The following is a 17292-nucleotide window of genomic DNA, read 5'->3' as shown; positions in this document are numbered from 1 at the left end:
AAGTATTATATATGATATGGAGCTGATCCAAGCACCGGGACGATGTCAGGTACAATCAGCTCCGAAAGGTGCTCAGCTTGCCACTTGCTGTTAATCTGAATTAAGCTGTGAATGCTGATGATTGGTTTTTGCACCGTGTTACTGTGGATTCGATTTCTTATAGTGAATGCTAGAGGGATGATGATGAGATGTTTGCAGATTAGCGAATGTTTTTAAATGATTGGGATTTATGACGTAGGATTTTATCCGATTGTTGTCTGTGTTGGATTAGTTCTGTGGCGGCTGAAACATCCGGCAATTTTTTGGTTAACGTTGTTCATCTTCTGTAAGTAAATAAATGATTTTAAAAAAGAAACTGAGCTTCATGGCTACGAAATAGGCCAACATAATAATAAGACAATACGAAAGAACGATTTGGAAATTACGGGGTAGTATCCACTATCCTTGAAGTAGCTAACGACAAATTTTTCCAACACAAGAGGTCATTCCATGAATCTAAATGTCTAGATATGGACTAAGATAGAAATATTATTATGAGTAAATATATGTCATTCAATATAAGATCCTAATGCAGCTTCTTCAATCGTCTCCAACACCGGAGGACGTTTCTTCTTGTGAGTGCTCCGAATCTTCATCATCGTATGACCTGAAAAACAGAAGCAGCATCATTTCAATGAGAATATTTTTACATTGTATGTAACTTTTGTTTCCTATTTGATGAACTCTACCTTAACTTCCTCCTCTTATATGGCAAATCAGGTGCATTAATGGCGGTTGCTTTTTTGGTTGATTTTTTCGGGGTCTTCTCATTAGAACTAATAAATGGAGGGTTCTCAATCTTCACAGCTTTTCTTGAAGAAACTTGGAATTTTTCTCCACCGGGTTCCAGCATGAACGAAACCAAACTGTCAATGTTTGTGTTATACAGGTACAGTAACTATTTTATATTGATATTTTCACCCTCATCTGGCTGTCAGTTTTCAAATTCTCTTGCTTAAAAAACCTGCTTCCACGACTTTCAAGAAAAGAACTCATCCTGATTTGGAAGATACGAGGAAAGCCAAAGATTTTAATGAGTTCTGGAGGCAAGTCGAATTTGTTAACATCTCCCTTCAGCAAATGATTTTAGCACAGTAATGAGTTTATTTAAATTAATAAATACTATATGAAGATGAAATATTCACACATGATGTTACAAACGCACGTTCTCTTTCAATAGGTGCACTGAGATGGCTCGCTTTTGCATCAGTCAGTTGCTCCGTCACTTCATTAAACAACACAAATATTGTTGAACCGGAAACAACACAGCAAAAATTTCTCGCTGTTTTGTCAACCTTCCTCTTGCAGTGGGTGCATGAGGTATAGTACCAATCATTTTCCAGCAAGATATCATTGATAGTTGCAGCGCAATGAACTATTGCTTTCTGTACGTCGAAAAGAAACGACTGTTAACTGGACTGATCATTTCTTCAGGGAATGAGTCAGTTCAAAATTTCTTGGTCGGTCAAATATTTACCATATTATTCCTCGATCTTGCTATATCCAGAATCTCAGAAATAGCCTTGACATCCTCCAATTTTGGAGTGGCAGAAGCTTGTGCTAGATCAATTTTTCCAATGTCATGTGCCCCTTGCGAACCCTGCAACATATTAATGCATAATGATTATAGACTACTAGCTATAAAACATATAAGAACACGATATTATATTTTATATACATATATATTTATAAATACAAACTTGAAATGTGTCGGAGCTCAGTCGCTTCTGGTATGTCCAAGTTCACATAAATCTTGTTTAATCTTTCTGTCGAAACAGATAAATTATCTGCAAGTACATGAGATTTTGAATGTGAGCAATGTATATGGCTTAGGCAATTTCAGTAGGTTAAAGTATGCTGAAGCTTTATATCACCACGAAAGTGTTAAAAATAATTATCTTCATAACTAGCTTTGATGATAAAAATAAATGCATCAAAGCGAATCATGCATGGAACCCTCTAGCATTGATTAAAAGACCCACTGATGATTTTTTTTTTCCTTTTGCAGGAAAATAGAGCTTGAATTATTAAAAATATCATTGTGCATACTGCATAGAGTTCTCCCATTACACGGCTTAAGATAGGCACAAGAGGAGAAGGAAGATCATCATAGTGCCAACATCCAACTAATTAGCCCAGCCTCCGTGCAAATATACAATGATCATGGGCCAAAGACTAAAATTCTAGGCTAAAAGAGGTAATCCACATAGTAAATGCATTTTTTCACATACAATCCTAAAGAGAGCTATAGGTTGCTGATTGCCGATTCACAAGCCTGACCCATTGATGATGAAATTTTAACAAAATTAACATAGATGATTTCAATAATAATCACATAAAATATCAAGAAGATAGAGACGTACTTGTCAAGGACTCGAGATGGGCAAATTGCTTGAGAGAGTATGCCTAACGGTGACGGCCGATACAATATTGATAAGAGAAAAGAGTGTCAAGGTTAATAATAGTTGAGGATAAATCTAGAATTTAAAAAAAGAATGAGGTCAATCTCGAAAATTTATAGGAAGTGAAATTAGCGATGAGATAAGCAATTATACAAGCATCCCCTCCCCTGCTTTCAGCTTTCATGGTGAAAGGGGAATTGTGGCATCAAACACTCATGTATAAGCACTCCCAAACAACCAAAATTTATGAGGCAAACACGGTCTGGGGTTGACAAAACTCTGTTTTCAAATATCAAAAGCACTCCCAAACGGACTCTTAATTTGATTCATGTTGAAAACAAGTAAAAAATCTCTGAATTATTGAGTAACTAAAAACCTAGTTGTTTTTTATTTAATCATTGAGTTAATCACATCTTTTTTTATCTAGAGTTTGTAGCGGGGCACCTAAACTTTTTTTTTAAGAAAAAAAATTGCAAGTCCCATTCGGTCACAACTCAGGCCAGGGAAGAGAGAGAGTGTCGGGGCAGGGGAGTGGGGGTTGGGTTGGGGTTGGAGGGCGACCGATGACTGGGGGCGGTGGAGAGGGGAGAAATCAAAGCGGTCGGGGCTCTGTTGCCAAGCCCCCATGGCCACCTTCCTCCCTCTATAATCATATCTTTGATCTGAGTCCTTTTGTTAATAGTAATTGTTTATTTTTAAGAAAATTATAAAAAAGTATATACAATATCAAAGTATTATGTCAAAAGAAATAAGCAAAATATTGGACTATCACATAAATATATTATCAAAGAATTTAAATTTTTGCCTACTTATTTCAACAAATAAGTTTTACTTAATTACTTAAGCATTTATTCTAGTAAGTTCTTAAATGCTAATAGTTAAATTAAGTATTGAAATTTTAAGTTCAAACAAATACAACCTAAGTATTCTTTCTTTTAAAGGGTAATTTTCTTTTTCTTTTTTTTACTTTATGGGATTTTAAAATAAAATTATACTCAAAAGTCTAAATTAAAAATTATTTTAAGGATTTCACAAAAACAAAATTCGGGGAAGGAGTCTATTTAAGATCTAATTTGAAAAATAAGATTATACAAATGGACAAAAGCTCTTACGAATTTCCCGATTCCTCGATCGTCCTTTTTCTTGTGTGTGTAATGCATATATATTTTTTAGGTGAAATGAAACTAAATTCTTTTTGGTATAAATAAAATTAATCAAGTCTTAGAAAAAAAAAAAGAGTGAAGTTAATTTCGGTGGGTTTTGTTGCACACTAAAGATAGCATCACAAGTTTCAATGAATTTCTTGTGGATTTCTTATCTAATATTTTATTTTTAAAAGTTCATTTCATTCTAAGAGATAGGTTACCGATTAACTGGCAATATATACTTACATATATATACATATATACCTATAGAAAGATGAAGACAAACGGCCACTATTGACCGCGTTATTATCAGAAATTTTATGTTTAGTTAAACCCACAACACACCTAGAAAATAATAACGATCACCTGAACTCGATACCAAGTTATCTTATTAATATATTTTTCTTTTAAAGGAAATGCCCGGCTGGTGCTCGCCGTTCACTGTCTAATAACAAAACTATTGAATTATTAAAATTGAGCAGGTCAGTTCAATTCATAACCAATCCAACTTGCATGCCGATATGATTCTTGACTTGTAACTACACCGCTATTCGATGGTATTTATATATTGCAGGGTATTAAATGAGGATTTTTAACTGCATAAACATAACGCGAGTATTATGAGAATTTTTAAAGGAAATGCCCGGCTGGTGCTCGCCGTTCACTGTCTAATAACAAAACTATTGAATTATTAAAATTGAGCAGGTCAGTTCAATTCATAACCAATCCAACTTGCATGCCGTTATGATTCTTGACTTGTAACTACACCGCTATTCGATGGTATTTATATATTGCAGGGTATTAAATGAGGATTTTTAACTGCATAAACATAACGCGAGTATTATGAGAATTTTTAAGCACATTTCATTATAAACTAGTTACATTTTTTCATAACCTAACATATTAAAGATGTCCACATTTAATTAGATAATATATGATATCTGAAACACGTAACAACTGATTCTCTATAGGCTTTGGTGAAATGTAGGATATACCACAGCAATAGTTATCCGGTTATTTAATATCAGTTCCTAACCGAATTTGAACTATTGGATCAACATTTAAAATGGAGGGTCGCATATTGATAACGATTCAGAGCGAGCCAATTACGGTCTGACCGGGGGGGGGGACTATATAAATTCCCTATAACGAACTGAATCAATTACATTAATTATAAAACGAAAGAGAAAATACTCAAGGAGAGAATTTTGAGGACCTTTTTTCTCTTTGGTGTAATTGCAATTAATTGAAAGGGTCATCTTGAAATTTATTCCGAGATAGGGAAAATAAAATAAATAAATTGATAAACAACTGATGAACTGATCGCAAGTTCGGTTTCATGGTGGTTGGTATGGGAGTCGACGTAGCCTTTAATGGCGACAAAGCTGTCTTAAGTTGTTCTTGCAGAGGGGAAATTGAAGAGGCCACCATTAATACCACACAACACGCATTCATATACGTAATTAATTACGAACTCCACTCAACCCTGAGCACGTCAAACTAACTAGTAAATGCGTTCGTTTGCCAAAGGGGCAAAATAGGAATCATGAAACGCAGCGTAGATCAAAGCACCTCGCCGGGTTCGAACCCGAACGCGCTGCAGTTGTCGGTAGTACAGCAACGAACAAACCACAGCCAGAGAAGGTCATGTTGGTGGTTAGGAATCCAACTTGGTTATTAGACTATCTTCACCCATAATCTCTAATTTGAGTCTCTGAAGTGGATCTTTCACTGTCACATAATCACTACACATTCAACAAAAATATAAATTCACCACTATACCATAATCTCTATTATTTAGTCTATGGCAGGCTCTCACATTTGAATTTTTAAAAGAAAAAAGAAAAAGGAGATTGCACTCGCCGTGTGGGGCCCACGGCTTGCACACGGCAGCCCCCCAATGGGTCTCTCATTTGAGAGACGGAGACCGGCTCCCCCAGCTAGTGGGTCTCTCCCGCCCGTCTCTCAACTTTCCACGTGGCAAGAGAGATAGTTTTATATGTCAGATGAAGAGATATCGTGTAACGTATTTTATTTATTTATTTATTATCTTTTTCGTGATTTAATTTGATCCGATGGGGTTTATATGACAGACGTTGGAAGATCAGGATTGAGAACATTTGGGTGTATACGGAAATCTTTGTTTCACTTGCACGTTCTTTATTGAAAGAAGACTCATGACATACCATAGCCCTTTGACGGTATCAAACGTGTGTTTGGAGATCTTCCTTAATGAGAAACAGGTTGTTGGCAATTGGGATATTCCGTTCTTGTTTTGTGTCGTTTAGGATGAAGCATATGCATAATTAAAGTAATTTGATGTAATTACTTTGAAAAGGCGGATGATGTGATTCTCATTAATGAGCGATTACCCGAATTAAGCACACAAATTATGTGCAACCTTGACATGGGATTAAGATAATGGTTGCAGCGCATGGAATGCGTCGAGCACTCGGGTCGTACGTAATTGCTTTTCTAACATTTCTTTTCCCGAAAGTGGAAATTCCTTTTTCTGCTATATTAATGAAACATTTGGGAGGTATCATGTTGGTTTCAGCATTCGGTTTGAAGCAGTTATGGGCAAATCATGCTCGTAAGAGAGGCGGCCTGTACAAACCCAAGGTACTCCGGATTTTAGATTCGAACACTGATGAACTAGGGCAAACATCACCTTGATTATGTAGTATAGCAAGCGTAAATTAGTCATGACGAGATAATTTCACCTTTATCATTGAAGTTTAATAAACAAGGACTGACCCAAACAACTGATCTAGGTATCCTGAAATATATAGAATATGTACAATTTAAAGATCCTAGCTGACATGTTATTACATTTCACTGTTCATAGGAGCTGCTAGAAGCCCAGTATAACAGCCTATCTCAAATTCTCTGCAGACATAAGTACATGAGTTTCACTGGGTACGGTGTAGGGACCGAGAATTGGTGTCGCGAGTTTTACATTTCATCCTATATCTCCATGCGACTTGGATTCCAGTTGCTGCAAAGCTTCTCCAGTAGGGCGATACGTACCTGTTGAGATGGAAAGCCATATCACAATTTCTCGATGGAATAGAATTGGTTATCTGCGAAGTAGTTTTAGATGGAAGCAAACCTTATGGCTCCTTGAACCTGAGGATTCTGAAAGAACCTTGCAAAATGCCTCATGACTTCTTCAAGGTCAGTTGCTCGGAGGGCAAAAGCTTCCACATTTGTCAAGCACTTCACCGTCCTATTACTGTGCAGCCTCTGCCCAGGTACTCTTATTCTCTTCTCATCTGCGATGAAATTGAGCAGAAGCCGAATGCTAGTATTTTCTATTCCACCATTCCATATAGGAAAAGGATTCACAATGAAGTAAGCAAACTTACTTACCTTCGTTTGGAAAAGAATTCCCAAGGCACCATTCCACAAGCTCCTCTCCGCAAACATCCCCTCCACCAAGACCCATGATCCCGTCTTCTCCCTCGCTCAGCAATTTCCCGCGCACAATGAATGTCATTCTTTTGACCAGGCCACCACGGCTCAAGATCTTGCTTCCTTGGATGTACATCTTATGCCTCAACTTCTCATAGATCGCGTCTAAGACCAGAACATCCAGGGGGTTAAATATGCGCAACTGCAGCACGGTCAAAATTTGTCCATTTAGTGTCAGCAGTTCCAGTGTTCTCATCCATAGAATTCTGAACTTCAATACCATGTGCACGATAACTAGTTTGAAGCTTGTTCAGGAATTGTCGCAGTAAAAATATAACAGGTCGGTTCCTGCCGAGGAGTAGAACCAAGGAGATGGGAATTGAAACTACAAACTAGAGAATCTCGTCGTGGGCAAAGCAGGCCAACCTTCTTCATAAATCCGAATTGATGGCGTCGTATATCTCTCTGAAGATCCTTTGGTAAATTCTCTATCACCATTTCCCCATCAATTCCTCGAGTGGCAGCCCAGTTGTACCTCTCAGTTTGACGAACTCCCCTGCACAAAATGCGGACACAATCGGATTCCTCGTCGGTCATACTATATGTTGACAATTGAAAAGAGATTAAAGAGAACAAAATCCACCTTTGCAGCTCTTTTGGCAAGTGCACGTGCCTCATCCACAGCTCGACATCACGGCGTCTCAATGACTTCTCTAACCTCCTGCAGAGAAAAAACAGAACGTGGAAGATCTAGAATGATCTTCTTTGATATCTCGTAAGTCCTACATGTTCAACACAAAACAAAAGACCTGAAACTGAAATTGGAAATTATTTAGTTGAATCTCGCTTGAAAAGTTCGGACGTCGCAAGTCTCAGCATATAGATATTCTCATGCGAAGCCAAAAATCACACCTTCTTTCAATAGCCTGCAGAAAGTTCTGCATATTCCCGATAAGACTAGTAAACAGCGAGAGGCCAAATCCGATGATGGTCATGGTGAACAGGACCTCCCTGATGGAATAGCTCGGAACTTGATTTCCAGCTAGAGTGCTGAGTTGCTTTTGCAAAGAATCATCAAATGCCGACCCAAAGAGAAAAGGCAGTATGAGAGTCTAGTATCAAGAATCAATGGAGTGACAATGCCGTAATCAGTAAATCTTCAGATGCAAGATAATTAAAAGTTGCTGCTATAAAGCGATCAAGATGAAGATGAGTACCTGGAATCCCCAAAATAATGAGTAGACATATCTCTTGACGATGCTATCTTTCGTGGTAAGGTTGACAGCCTGAAGATAAATTCCATAATCGAAACCATCCCCGGAAAAGCAGTTAGCAGCGTTTATATTGTTTTTCCAAAGATTCCATCTCGTCATATTGGAGCTGAAATTATGAAACTCATCTCCGTGTCCACAATCCATGAAATTACACATATCGACAGGGCGGCATGCATCTCGAAGACATTGATTGACCTGCTGAATGCATCAGAAGAACAGAGAAAGAGGGCACCGTTAGGCGAACAAAGGAGAATAACTGAAGACATCATGTTTAGAGGAAGCGAGTCAGGCCACCATTCGCCAACAATACGCAGAAAATGAAAAGAAATAATCGCATATGGAAAGAGACGGAAAATGAAGCCGACAATGAAAATGGGACAACACCTGAAAATTAATTATAGATAATATATTACCTACCTGAAACCCAAAAAGGTACCAGCATGATCCAATAACGTGGCTGCAAAATACGAATGCAAGGATATTCATGTTGAAGTTGGCCCATCCTGACTCGAAAATGAAGCCAATCGAAGACATACCAGAGAGCATAGTAAAAAATCTATACAATCGAGGAATGGATTGAACAAGAGCAGCTGCAATTAAAAGGTTTTCGGTATAGTTTGCAGCAGATAATCCCTTGAATTGTTGTAGAATCAACAATATCGTAATCTGCCAGCAATCAAATAAAATTAATTCTCTTAGATGGTCTTCGAATTCATTCATATGTTGTGCTGTAATAAATGATACTGAACAGATAGTGCATAAAACGGCAACAATGTAAAGCAGCACTTACTTGAGGGAGCGGTATTGCAATGAAGAGATCTATGAAGAAATACCCTTGCAGGTAATTGAGGGCGATTTCCTTAGGATTGTTGACCAAATCTCCGGCACCAACCACTCTCAACTCAGGAGCTATGTAGGCCAACCTAAACTGCAAAAGAGTTGGAAAAACAATACTATTAATCTATTACATAGTCTACGACTTGAGACGAATGCCAGGAGAGCAAATATCTTGCACAAATACCATTGGCAAATCAGCATCAAACGACCGTCAGCACCAACGGAGAAGAATAAACAGCACGAGAGCTGTCGAGATGTTGATGAAGTTGCGGCTCACCTGAAGAAGTGTGTGAAGGATGTACATGAAATCAGTCACGCATCTGAAAACAACTATCGTCGTGGTCATGCTTCTGTTCCAAACTATGCACTTATTATCCTGCAGCCAAGGATCCGAAAAACACATAAGAAAAGTAATCAAGACTCTTCAACACTAATTCGATTCATAGTGAAGCTATAGAGTGGTTAGAAAGAAGTTTTAAATGAAGAACCGGCTCTCCAAGTTCACATTTCCCTCACTCTCTCGATAAGCAGGAAGGAGGCAAAATAAAAGGCTGAGCTTTACCGATTGAACTCCCAGCAAGAAGAAGAACAGAGGGTCGATGAAGAATGCGACCAAGCAAGATATGACAAAGAACTTGTTCCACAGCTGAACAACATTAGCATCAGGATTCATAACACAGGGTATACAGCTGCAAATATAAGATGAAAATCTCTTTGCCCATCGCTCTGCATCCTCGAACAGGGCGTTATGGAACTGCAAAAAAGAACAGCAAAAGCACAATCTCAAGAATTCTGAAAAGCAAATCAGTGTTAGCTGCACTATAAAGGAAAATCGAAGTTGTTCTTACTCAAAACAATCAAAGCAACATATGAAGCAACTGATGCCAGTGTAGAAAGAAACTTCATGGCAAAAGAACCTAGTGATCTGAAGATAGAAAGGTACCGAATCAAATTCCCCTGAACTTTTTGATGTTTTATGTTTTGCTTCGTCATAATGGTAATAGGTCAGGCAAGTTCTGCAGTAAGGGTCATCGCACATGCCCAGCTGCCCAGACCTCAGCAAATGCTCATTTCTACCAGCATTGCTTCCTTTAGGCCAATCGTTCGGATCCGTCATACTGAAAGAAGGATATTTCTGTCTTGTAAGTTCTACCACCCTGCGCCCTTCCCCCCCTGGGTTCTCGTGGAAGAGAGACTCAGGTCTTGGAGCACCATATATTGGCCCGCTCATTGTTGAGAATCTTGTCTTTCTTTCGCTACGTGAAGGTCCGGTATTACCGACAGGATAAGTTTGATTTTGATCGGAGTCTTTGGAGCTCCAAGGAAGGGATATTGATGCACTTTGGGTTCTGGGTGGTAGTACCCGAATCTGAGGATCTTCATAATAGGCAGAACTTTGCACTTGTGCTGCTGAGAGCATCGCAGGTACATCTCTTTCGCTGTCAGCCATCTTTCATAGAGTAAACCTGCACTAGATAAATCATTAATCATAGAACTTATAATCCATTTCAAAGGTGGCTCGAGAAACACAAGAAAATTTATAGGGACGAGTAGCTATGAAGACGGGAAATTAAAGTCTAAGATGAGATGTAAAACCTATCGTATTATTGCCATTATTCAGTTTCCAACTTTCAGGAACCTATATCAACGAGAAAATCCATTTACAATACGTATATTCAGTTTACGAGGATCTAAAAGTTGACAATGAGACACATATAAAATGGCATATCTTTGCAAGAGAGGCCACACACAGAATAGCTTGATAGCTTTGATTTCAAGAGGATTGCTTATTTCTTATTGACAAAAGAACTCTAATCCTGTATAACGATCGATGAAGTAGTTAAATAATCCTGATCATGAACGGCAACTCATAGCCACGAACAGGACCACAGGATATCTTACAATTACATGGTTTCAACAAGAAAAGGGGCGGCCCATACAATTCAGTAATAATTTGCACCGGCACGAGTATCATGAACACATTCCATATATCACAGCATCCTCCCACAAAAAACTAACAACGAGATGATGGTACTATTCTCATTTGCTTCAGTTTCTAAGGCCAAACACTATCAAATTCATGACCACTCGGGCCTCCAAAGACATGACCGAGCCTCGAGTCACAAGGAGCAGCGTTCAAGATTTCAACTAACAATCAAGTTACAAATTACAAGGCCTGCTCAGCTCCAACAGCTGAGGTCACGGCTTTCGAAGAGCAAGTGCACGGAGAATCCGGCCGGACTGACCCCGAATTCTCCTGACTTAGTTAGTTCGTTGGTGCCGTTGGAGCTAGCTAAGCTGGAAGTACTTGAGCATTACATCACCTCACAGCAACGAGGTGACGGTTGGACTTCAGATCCGACCACTGGATGCTACAGATGCAATGTCCGTACCGGCGAAGACTGAAAAGCTGACTGAAGGAGAGGGATGGAAGAGACTGTGCCTCAAGAGAGGGAGATTATAGAGAGGCAGAGGAGGAGTGTTCCGTGAGAAAATGCATGGACACGGGTGCATGTAAGCCCACAGACGCGTAGACTGCCAATTGCATGGAAGCCAGGCCGTTGGCTTTCGCCAGTGGGCGTGCATGCGCCGGGTGCATGAACAAAAGCTCAATCCCATTCACTGCATACTGTTATCGCCGACATAGGACCTATCAACCTGGTACCTCTTGTTGAAAATTGGGCTTTTTGAAAATTAGCCAAAAAACAAAAAATCCTCTTTTTGAGAAGGTTTTCAGTGCAGAAACACAAATTGCGGCCTCATTCCGAATTCCACTCTCATTCGACCTAATGTACCACTCGTTGAAAATTCGGCTAAAAATGTACCTCTCTTTGAAAATTTAGCCAAAAAACAAAAAATCCTCTTTTTGAATAGGTTTTCAGTACAGAAACACAAGTTGCCGGATTATTCCGAATTCGATTCTCATGATGATATGTCTTCGGCCTTTATTTCATTGTTTTTTCAAAATCATGATTGGTTCTCCCAATTTGGGGGTGGGTGAATAGCGAAGCCCCGCCCCTCCAATTTAGGGGGATTTAAGTGGGATCTCTACTGCTGAGATTCCCAAAATCTGCCATCCCCTCCCTGATGGAGGTCACGGGCGGGGACTTCAATATTGACGCGGTGTTGGCAACGAGTTCTTGGGTAAAAGTGTTCGTTAGTCAGTCTTGATACATTGCTCGACTTTCTTCTATGATGAATTACGATTTGAGATGTAATGATAAGCATTGTGCTTTATTTATTTTTCACCACTTTCTTATTAAACTAGTTTATTGGACCCATACACTGCACAAAGTTTATAAGGAAAATTTTACTATAAAAGTTTAAAAAACAATACCATGAACTTATATGTCATATTAGTATGTAAATTGCTATACGGTAAATTCATACTTTTAATAGAAGAAAGTATATAAAATATATATATATATATATATAAATTCTTAAGTAAAGAGTTCATGTAATACATACATATATATATATATATATATCATTGCAATTTTCAATTTAATTTCTAAGAAAAATTAATTAAAATTTTGCATCTTTTTAGATAAAATCGTTAGTCTTATTTTATGGAAGAATAATACTGTAATAAAAACTTTTAAACTTCACTATTCACTTGTGCTCCTTTATTATAACTGATATTTTATATCTTAAGTTTTATAAATTTAAACGCGTTTAGTTAAAATGACACAATCACTTATATGAGAGATTCGCTTAATAAGCTTTAATAAGATTAGCTATAATTCTTAAAATTTATAAAATTAATTTTCAATTCATATAATGATTATTTATTTTCTTAAAATGATGAATATATTTATTTATTAAAGATATGATAATAAGTGATTGAAATATATTGAAATATACTTTCATACTTCTTTGAATACTTTATTTATAATATGTATAATACATTAACATATAAATTAGTAAGGCTGCTAGCATTTTAACCCTATTTATTGTATAGAATTCAACTTTATGTGTATATATATAGATTAAAAGGGAATTGATTAAGAATTACGAATTAATCAATGCTTAGAATTACTTATATATAGTAACTAAATGGGAACTGAACAAGAATTACAAATTAATCAAAAGCACTTAGATATAGAGTGACCTTTCTATCCCTATGATATTGCAACATTTACCCTTTTGACCCTTTTTATTGTTCCGTAGTCAAGTTTATATATACTAGTTTAGGAGGTATATTTCATGTTCATGTTCGACTTCTCTGAAGTTTTTGGTCAAAGAATTTAATATAAAAGTTTAGACTCGGTGTTGGTGGGATCTGGTCATATAAAGAGTAGAAGAAATATACAGCATAGAGAAAAAGTTCATATTTATTGCTATAATACAAAATAAAATTAATTATGATGAAGTTGTGGAAGTTGAGAGAATATTTCGCCATACACAATATTCTTAGTGTAGCTTGCGTATTTCTCATCAGTCTCCACAATGAGTATTTTGAGTATTTGAGAGGAGGTTACCCTGGACAATGCAACATACAATTAGAATGGACATGGAGTAGAAGAAATATACAGCATAGAGAAAAAGTTCATATTTATTGCTGTAATACAAAATAAAATTAATTATGATGAAGTTGTGGAAGTTGAGAGAATATTTCGCCATACACAATATTCTTAGTGTAGCTTGCGTATTTCTCATCAGTCTCCACAATGAGTATTTTGAGTATTTGAGGGGAGGTTACCCTGGACAATGCAACATACAATTAGAATGGACATGGATTAAAATTGACAGGAAATATAATAGAAATTCTGATGAAATTTATTTTGTTTGGTTGGATGGAATAGAAAAATTGTGAAAACTGGGAATACAATGTAAAGATAAAAAGACATAAATACCTCTCTTTTAAAATATATTAAAATATTATATTAAATAGAATTTAAAAAAAAATGCACTGTTTATCTTTTTCAACATGAAGAAGATGAACAGTGCATGGCTCCCCCACCGCCCATATCGTTCTCGGTTCAGACACAGAGGAATACAGTTCCCATCCCTCGTGAGCCTCCATCATCACCTTCTTCTCTACTTTAGCTGAAACATAACTTGAAAATCAATTGCCTGAACTTAAAATTGAAAATCTTAACTTGATAATCGACTACCCTTAACTTAAAATTGAAAACTCGAACTTGATAAGCAGCGGGACAAACCTAATTACAACAGATTCATGGGGTAGAAAGAGAGCAGATAACTTCGACAGAGCGAGGGTATCAATGTCTTCAAGCGGGGAATGGGTTGACGAGCGAGCTTCGACTCGCAGACTGGAGTCGCCGAATGGACTGGTGGAGTCGAGTCGTTGAGGCGCGGAGCTTCGAGGGAGGAATCGTAGTCGGAGGAGGGCTCGAGCACTTCTCAGCTTGGGTTGCTCTAGCATCACAGTTAGGGAAGCAGAGAGATAGAACGATGGCATGAGATTGAAATTACTGAAGAAACGTGAGGGCATTTTCGTCTTTTCACACCCTTTCCCGGATATACAATGGTTATTCCGGACATTCAAAGGAGGCTTTCAAATTCCTTATGAAAGCCGGATTGTGATGCCCATCTGAAATAAGTATTCCGCATCATAAGCAAACCAAACGTCAGAATGCGGATTCTGTATTGTATACACAGGGAATGGATTTGGTTTTCCTGCGAACCAAACATGCCCTTAGTGTAGCTTGCATATTTCTCATCAGTCTCCACAATAAATATTTTGAGTGTTTGAGGGGAGGTTACCCTTGACCATACAACACACAATTGTCCATAAGAAAGTATAGGTTTTGGCAAATACAATCCAAGAGAATTCAAAGACTGACCTTGACTTTTATTTATAGTCATTGCATAGCAAATCTTTGTTAGGAATCCGTAAAACAAAAGGCCACTTGGAGTTCTTTGCTGTCAAAACTATTCGTGGGTTGAGCACTTTTGCGCCAACATTAGTTCCAGTAATTATCTTTGCTTCGATTATCCAAGCCCCAAATTGCGTCATGATGAGTCTTCTTCCGTTACACATTCCTAATTCAGGGTTGATGTTCCTGAGAAGCATCACTGGCGTTCCTTCTTTCGGTTGTAGATAGTGATTTGGGATTCTCAGGAGATTAGGAGTATTTAAAAATTCGACAGGATGCAAAATTTCTTGATCGGCAACATTGTCTGATGCTTTGTCGATCTCATATGAGCTTTTGTATTCCCTGCTTGTCCCATGTCATTGATTTCATCTACAGTGTAAGATCTGAAATTTTACACAATGAAATAGATAAATACAGATGAATTTCCATAAAAAATATTCATAAAATTACAATCTCAATCGAACGAGTCAAAATCTCGAAAAATGCTAATGTTCCACCACTATTTAGACCAGTAAAACACTGAGAATATATTTGGAGGGGTGAGCTTGACGCCCAGTGAATAACCACAACCTAAACTAGTCAGATCATAACATGGGTTCAATAATATCATAAAAAAATCGTCGAGATTTCCAGAACTCAGATCATCCATGTGCTCCTTTCCAGCTCTCGACGACAGTAGCGGCTCCACACTGGCAGCCTCTCTGCTCCAGGCAGTCCTTTCCTACTGCGTAGCTTATGACTGGCTTAGGGCGCCACAGGATTCACCGACTCCCATCAATCTCATTTATCCAACTCAATACCTCACTTCTCATTTCTAAATATCATAATAGATTATATAAAAATACATGCATGATCCGTGATATTGACATAGCCATGACAATGCAGTTCCAAAATACTAATAGAACGATAATAAAAATACTAGTTTAAGAATACGTTACTCGCCTTGATAACCCTTAAATCCTGAAACACCGAACAACAATTGATTTTTTTCCCCACTCAAATCACTCCTAGTTCCTCTCCATTCTTGACCCCCCTCTCTCTATTTTGAAATCTGAATGGGAGGATGAATAGAGAAGACAATACATAAAGGAAGCATAAAAGAAGGCGGTGAAAGTCAAGGGAATTAGTGGCCTGCGGGGAAGAGAGACGCACATCAAAATTATGTGAGTAAGCCTCAGGAAGAAAGGACACATGGAAAGTTGTCTTCTTAATCTTATCTATATAAATAAATAAAAAAATCAAATAAAAATTATAACGATCATTCGGTAAACAAACGCAGTGAAGATTGGAAAAATGGAAAAGCACACGTGAATAAGCACGTGAAAAATTTGGGATGTTACAAACTCCCCACCGAATTTCGTCCCAAAATTCAAGTCATCGAAAATAAATTTATACCCCACAGTCTCAAGAGATCGAAAACCTAAGCTCTGATACCATTTGTAAGATTCGAAATTTTACACAATGAAATAGATAAATACAGATGAATTTCCATAAAAAAAAGAATATTCAGAAAATTACAATCTCAATCGAACGAGTCAAAATCTCGAAAAATGCTAATGTTCCACCACCATTTAGACCAGTAAAACACTGAGAATATATTTGGAGGGATGAGTTTGACGCTCAGTGAATAACCACAACCTAAACTAATCGGATGATAACATGGGTTCAATAATATCATAAATATATCGTCGAGACTTTGAAAACTCAGATCATCCCGGTGCCCATTTCTAGCTCCCGACCACAGTGACGGCTCCACACTGGCAGCCTCTCTGCTCCAGGCAGCCCTTTCATACTGCTCGGCTTATGACTGGCTCAGGGCGCCACAGGACTCACCGACTCCCATCAATCTCATTTACCCAACTCAATACCTCACTTCTCATTTCTAAATATCACAATCAATTATATAAAAATACATGCATGATCCGTGACATTGATATGGCCATGACAATGCAGTTCCAAAATACTAACAGAACGATAATAAAAATACTAATTTAAGAATAGATTAACCACCTTCATAAGCCCTCAAATCCCGAAACACCCAACAACAATTGATTTTTTCCCCACTCAAATCACTCCCAGTTCCTCTTCATTCTTGACCCCTCTCTCTCTATTTTGAAATCTGAATGGGAGGATGAATAGAGAAGACAATACATAAAGGGAGCATAAAAGAAGGCGCTGAAAGTCAAGGGAATTAGTGGCCCGCGTGGAAGAGAGACGCACATCAGAATTATGTGAGTAAGCCTCAAGAAAGTTGTCTTCTTAATCTTATCTTTATAAATAAATAAAAAAATCAAATAAAAATTATAACGATCATTCGGCAAACAAATTCAGTGAAGAT

General features: G+C 37.7%; 2 protein-coding genes across 7 annotated transcripts; both read right to left on the bottom strand.

Moving 5' to 3' along the window:
- Nucleotides 1-579: 579 nt before the first annotated feature.
- On the bottom strand, nt 580-2106 carry LOC116213660. The gene is made up of 6 exons (XM_031548684.1): nt 2089-2106; nt 1517-1639; nt 1197-1424; nt 1004-1110; nt 729-905; nt 580-646 (listed from the first exon to the last, which is right to left on the bottom strand). Exons 1-6 carry the CDS (start codon nt 2104-2106, stop codon nt 580-582), a joined length of 720 nt encoding a protein of 239 aa, XP_031404544.1.
- Nucleotides 2107-6285: 4179 nt separating this feature from the next.
- LOC116215337 (probable cyclic nucleotide-gated ion channel 20, chloroplastic) lies at nt 6286-11845 on the bottom strand. 6 transcript variants are annotated; one of them, XM_031551011.1, is made up of 13 exons: nt 11358-11845; nt 10055-10577; nt 9674-9865; nt 9389-9487; nt 9065-9202; nt 8692-8940; nt 8218-8472; nt 7913-8112; nt 7644-7721; nt 7427-7556; nt 6959-7202; nt 6699-6861; nt 6286-6616 (listed from the first exon to the last, which is right to left on the bottom strand). In XM_031551011.1, exons 2-13 carry the CDS (start codon nt 10559-10561, stop codon nt 6499-6501), a joined length of 2373 nt encoding a protein of 790 aa, XP_031406871.1. In that variant the 5' UTR covers nt 10562-10577; nt 11358-11845; the 3' UTR covers nt 6286-6498. The 6 variants fall into 6 exon arrangements, with proteins under 6 accessions (XP_031406871.1, XP_031406872.1, XP_031406870.1 ...); XM_031551012.1 differs by having other exon boundaries at nt 10055-10582; nt 11436-11845; XM_031551010.1 differs by having other exon boundaries at nt 11436-11844.
- Between the last annotated feature and the right edge of the window lie 5447 nt (nt 11846-17292).

Source organism: Punica granatum, chromosome 7 (genome assembly GCF_007655135.1).
Source record: "Punica granatum isolate Tunisia-2019 chromosome 7, ASM765513v2, whole genome shotgun sequence".
Taxonomy (NCBI): Eukaryota; Viridiplantae; Streptophyta; class Magnoliopsida; order Myrtales; family Lythraceae; genus Punica; species Punica granatum.
The sequence above is the reverse complement of the archived record's forward strand: the minus strand, read 5'-3'. Positions and strand labels throughout refer to the sequence as shown.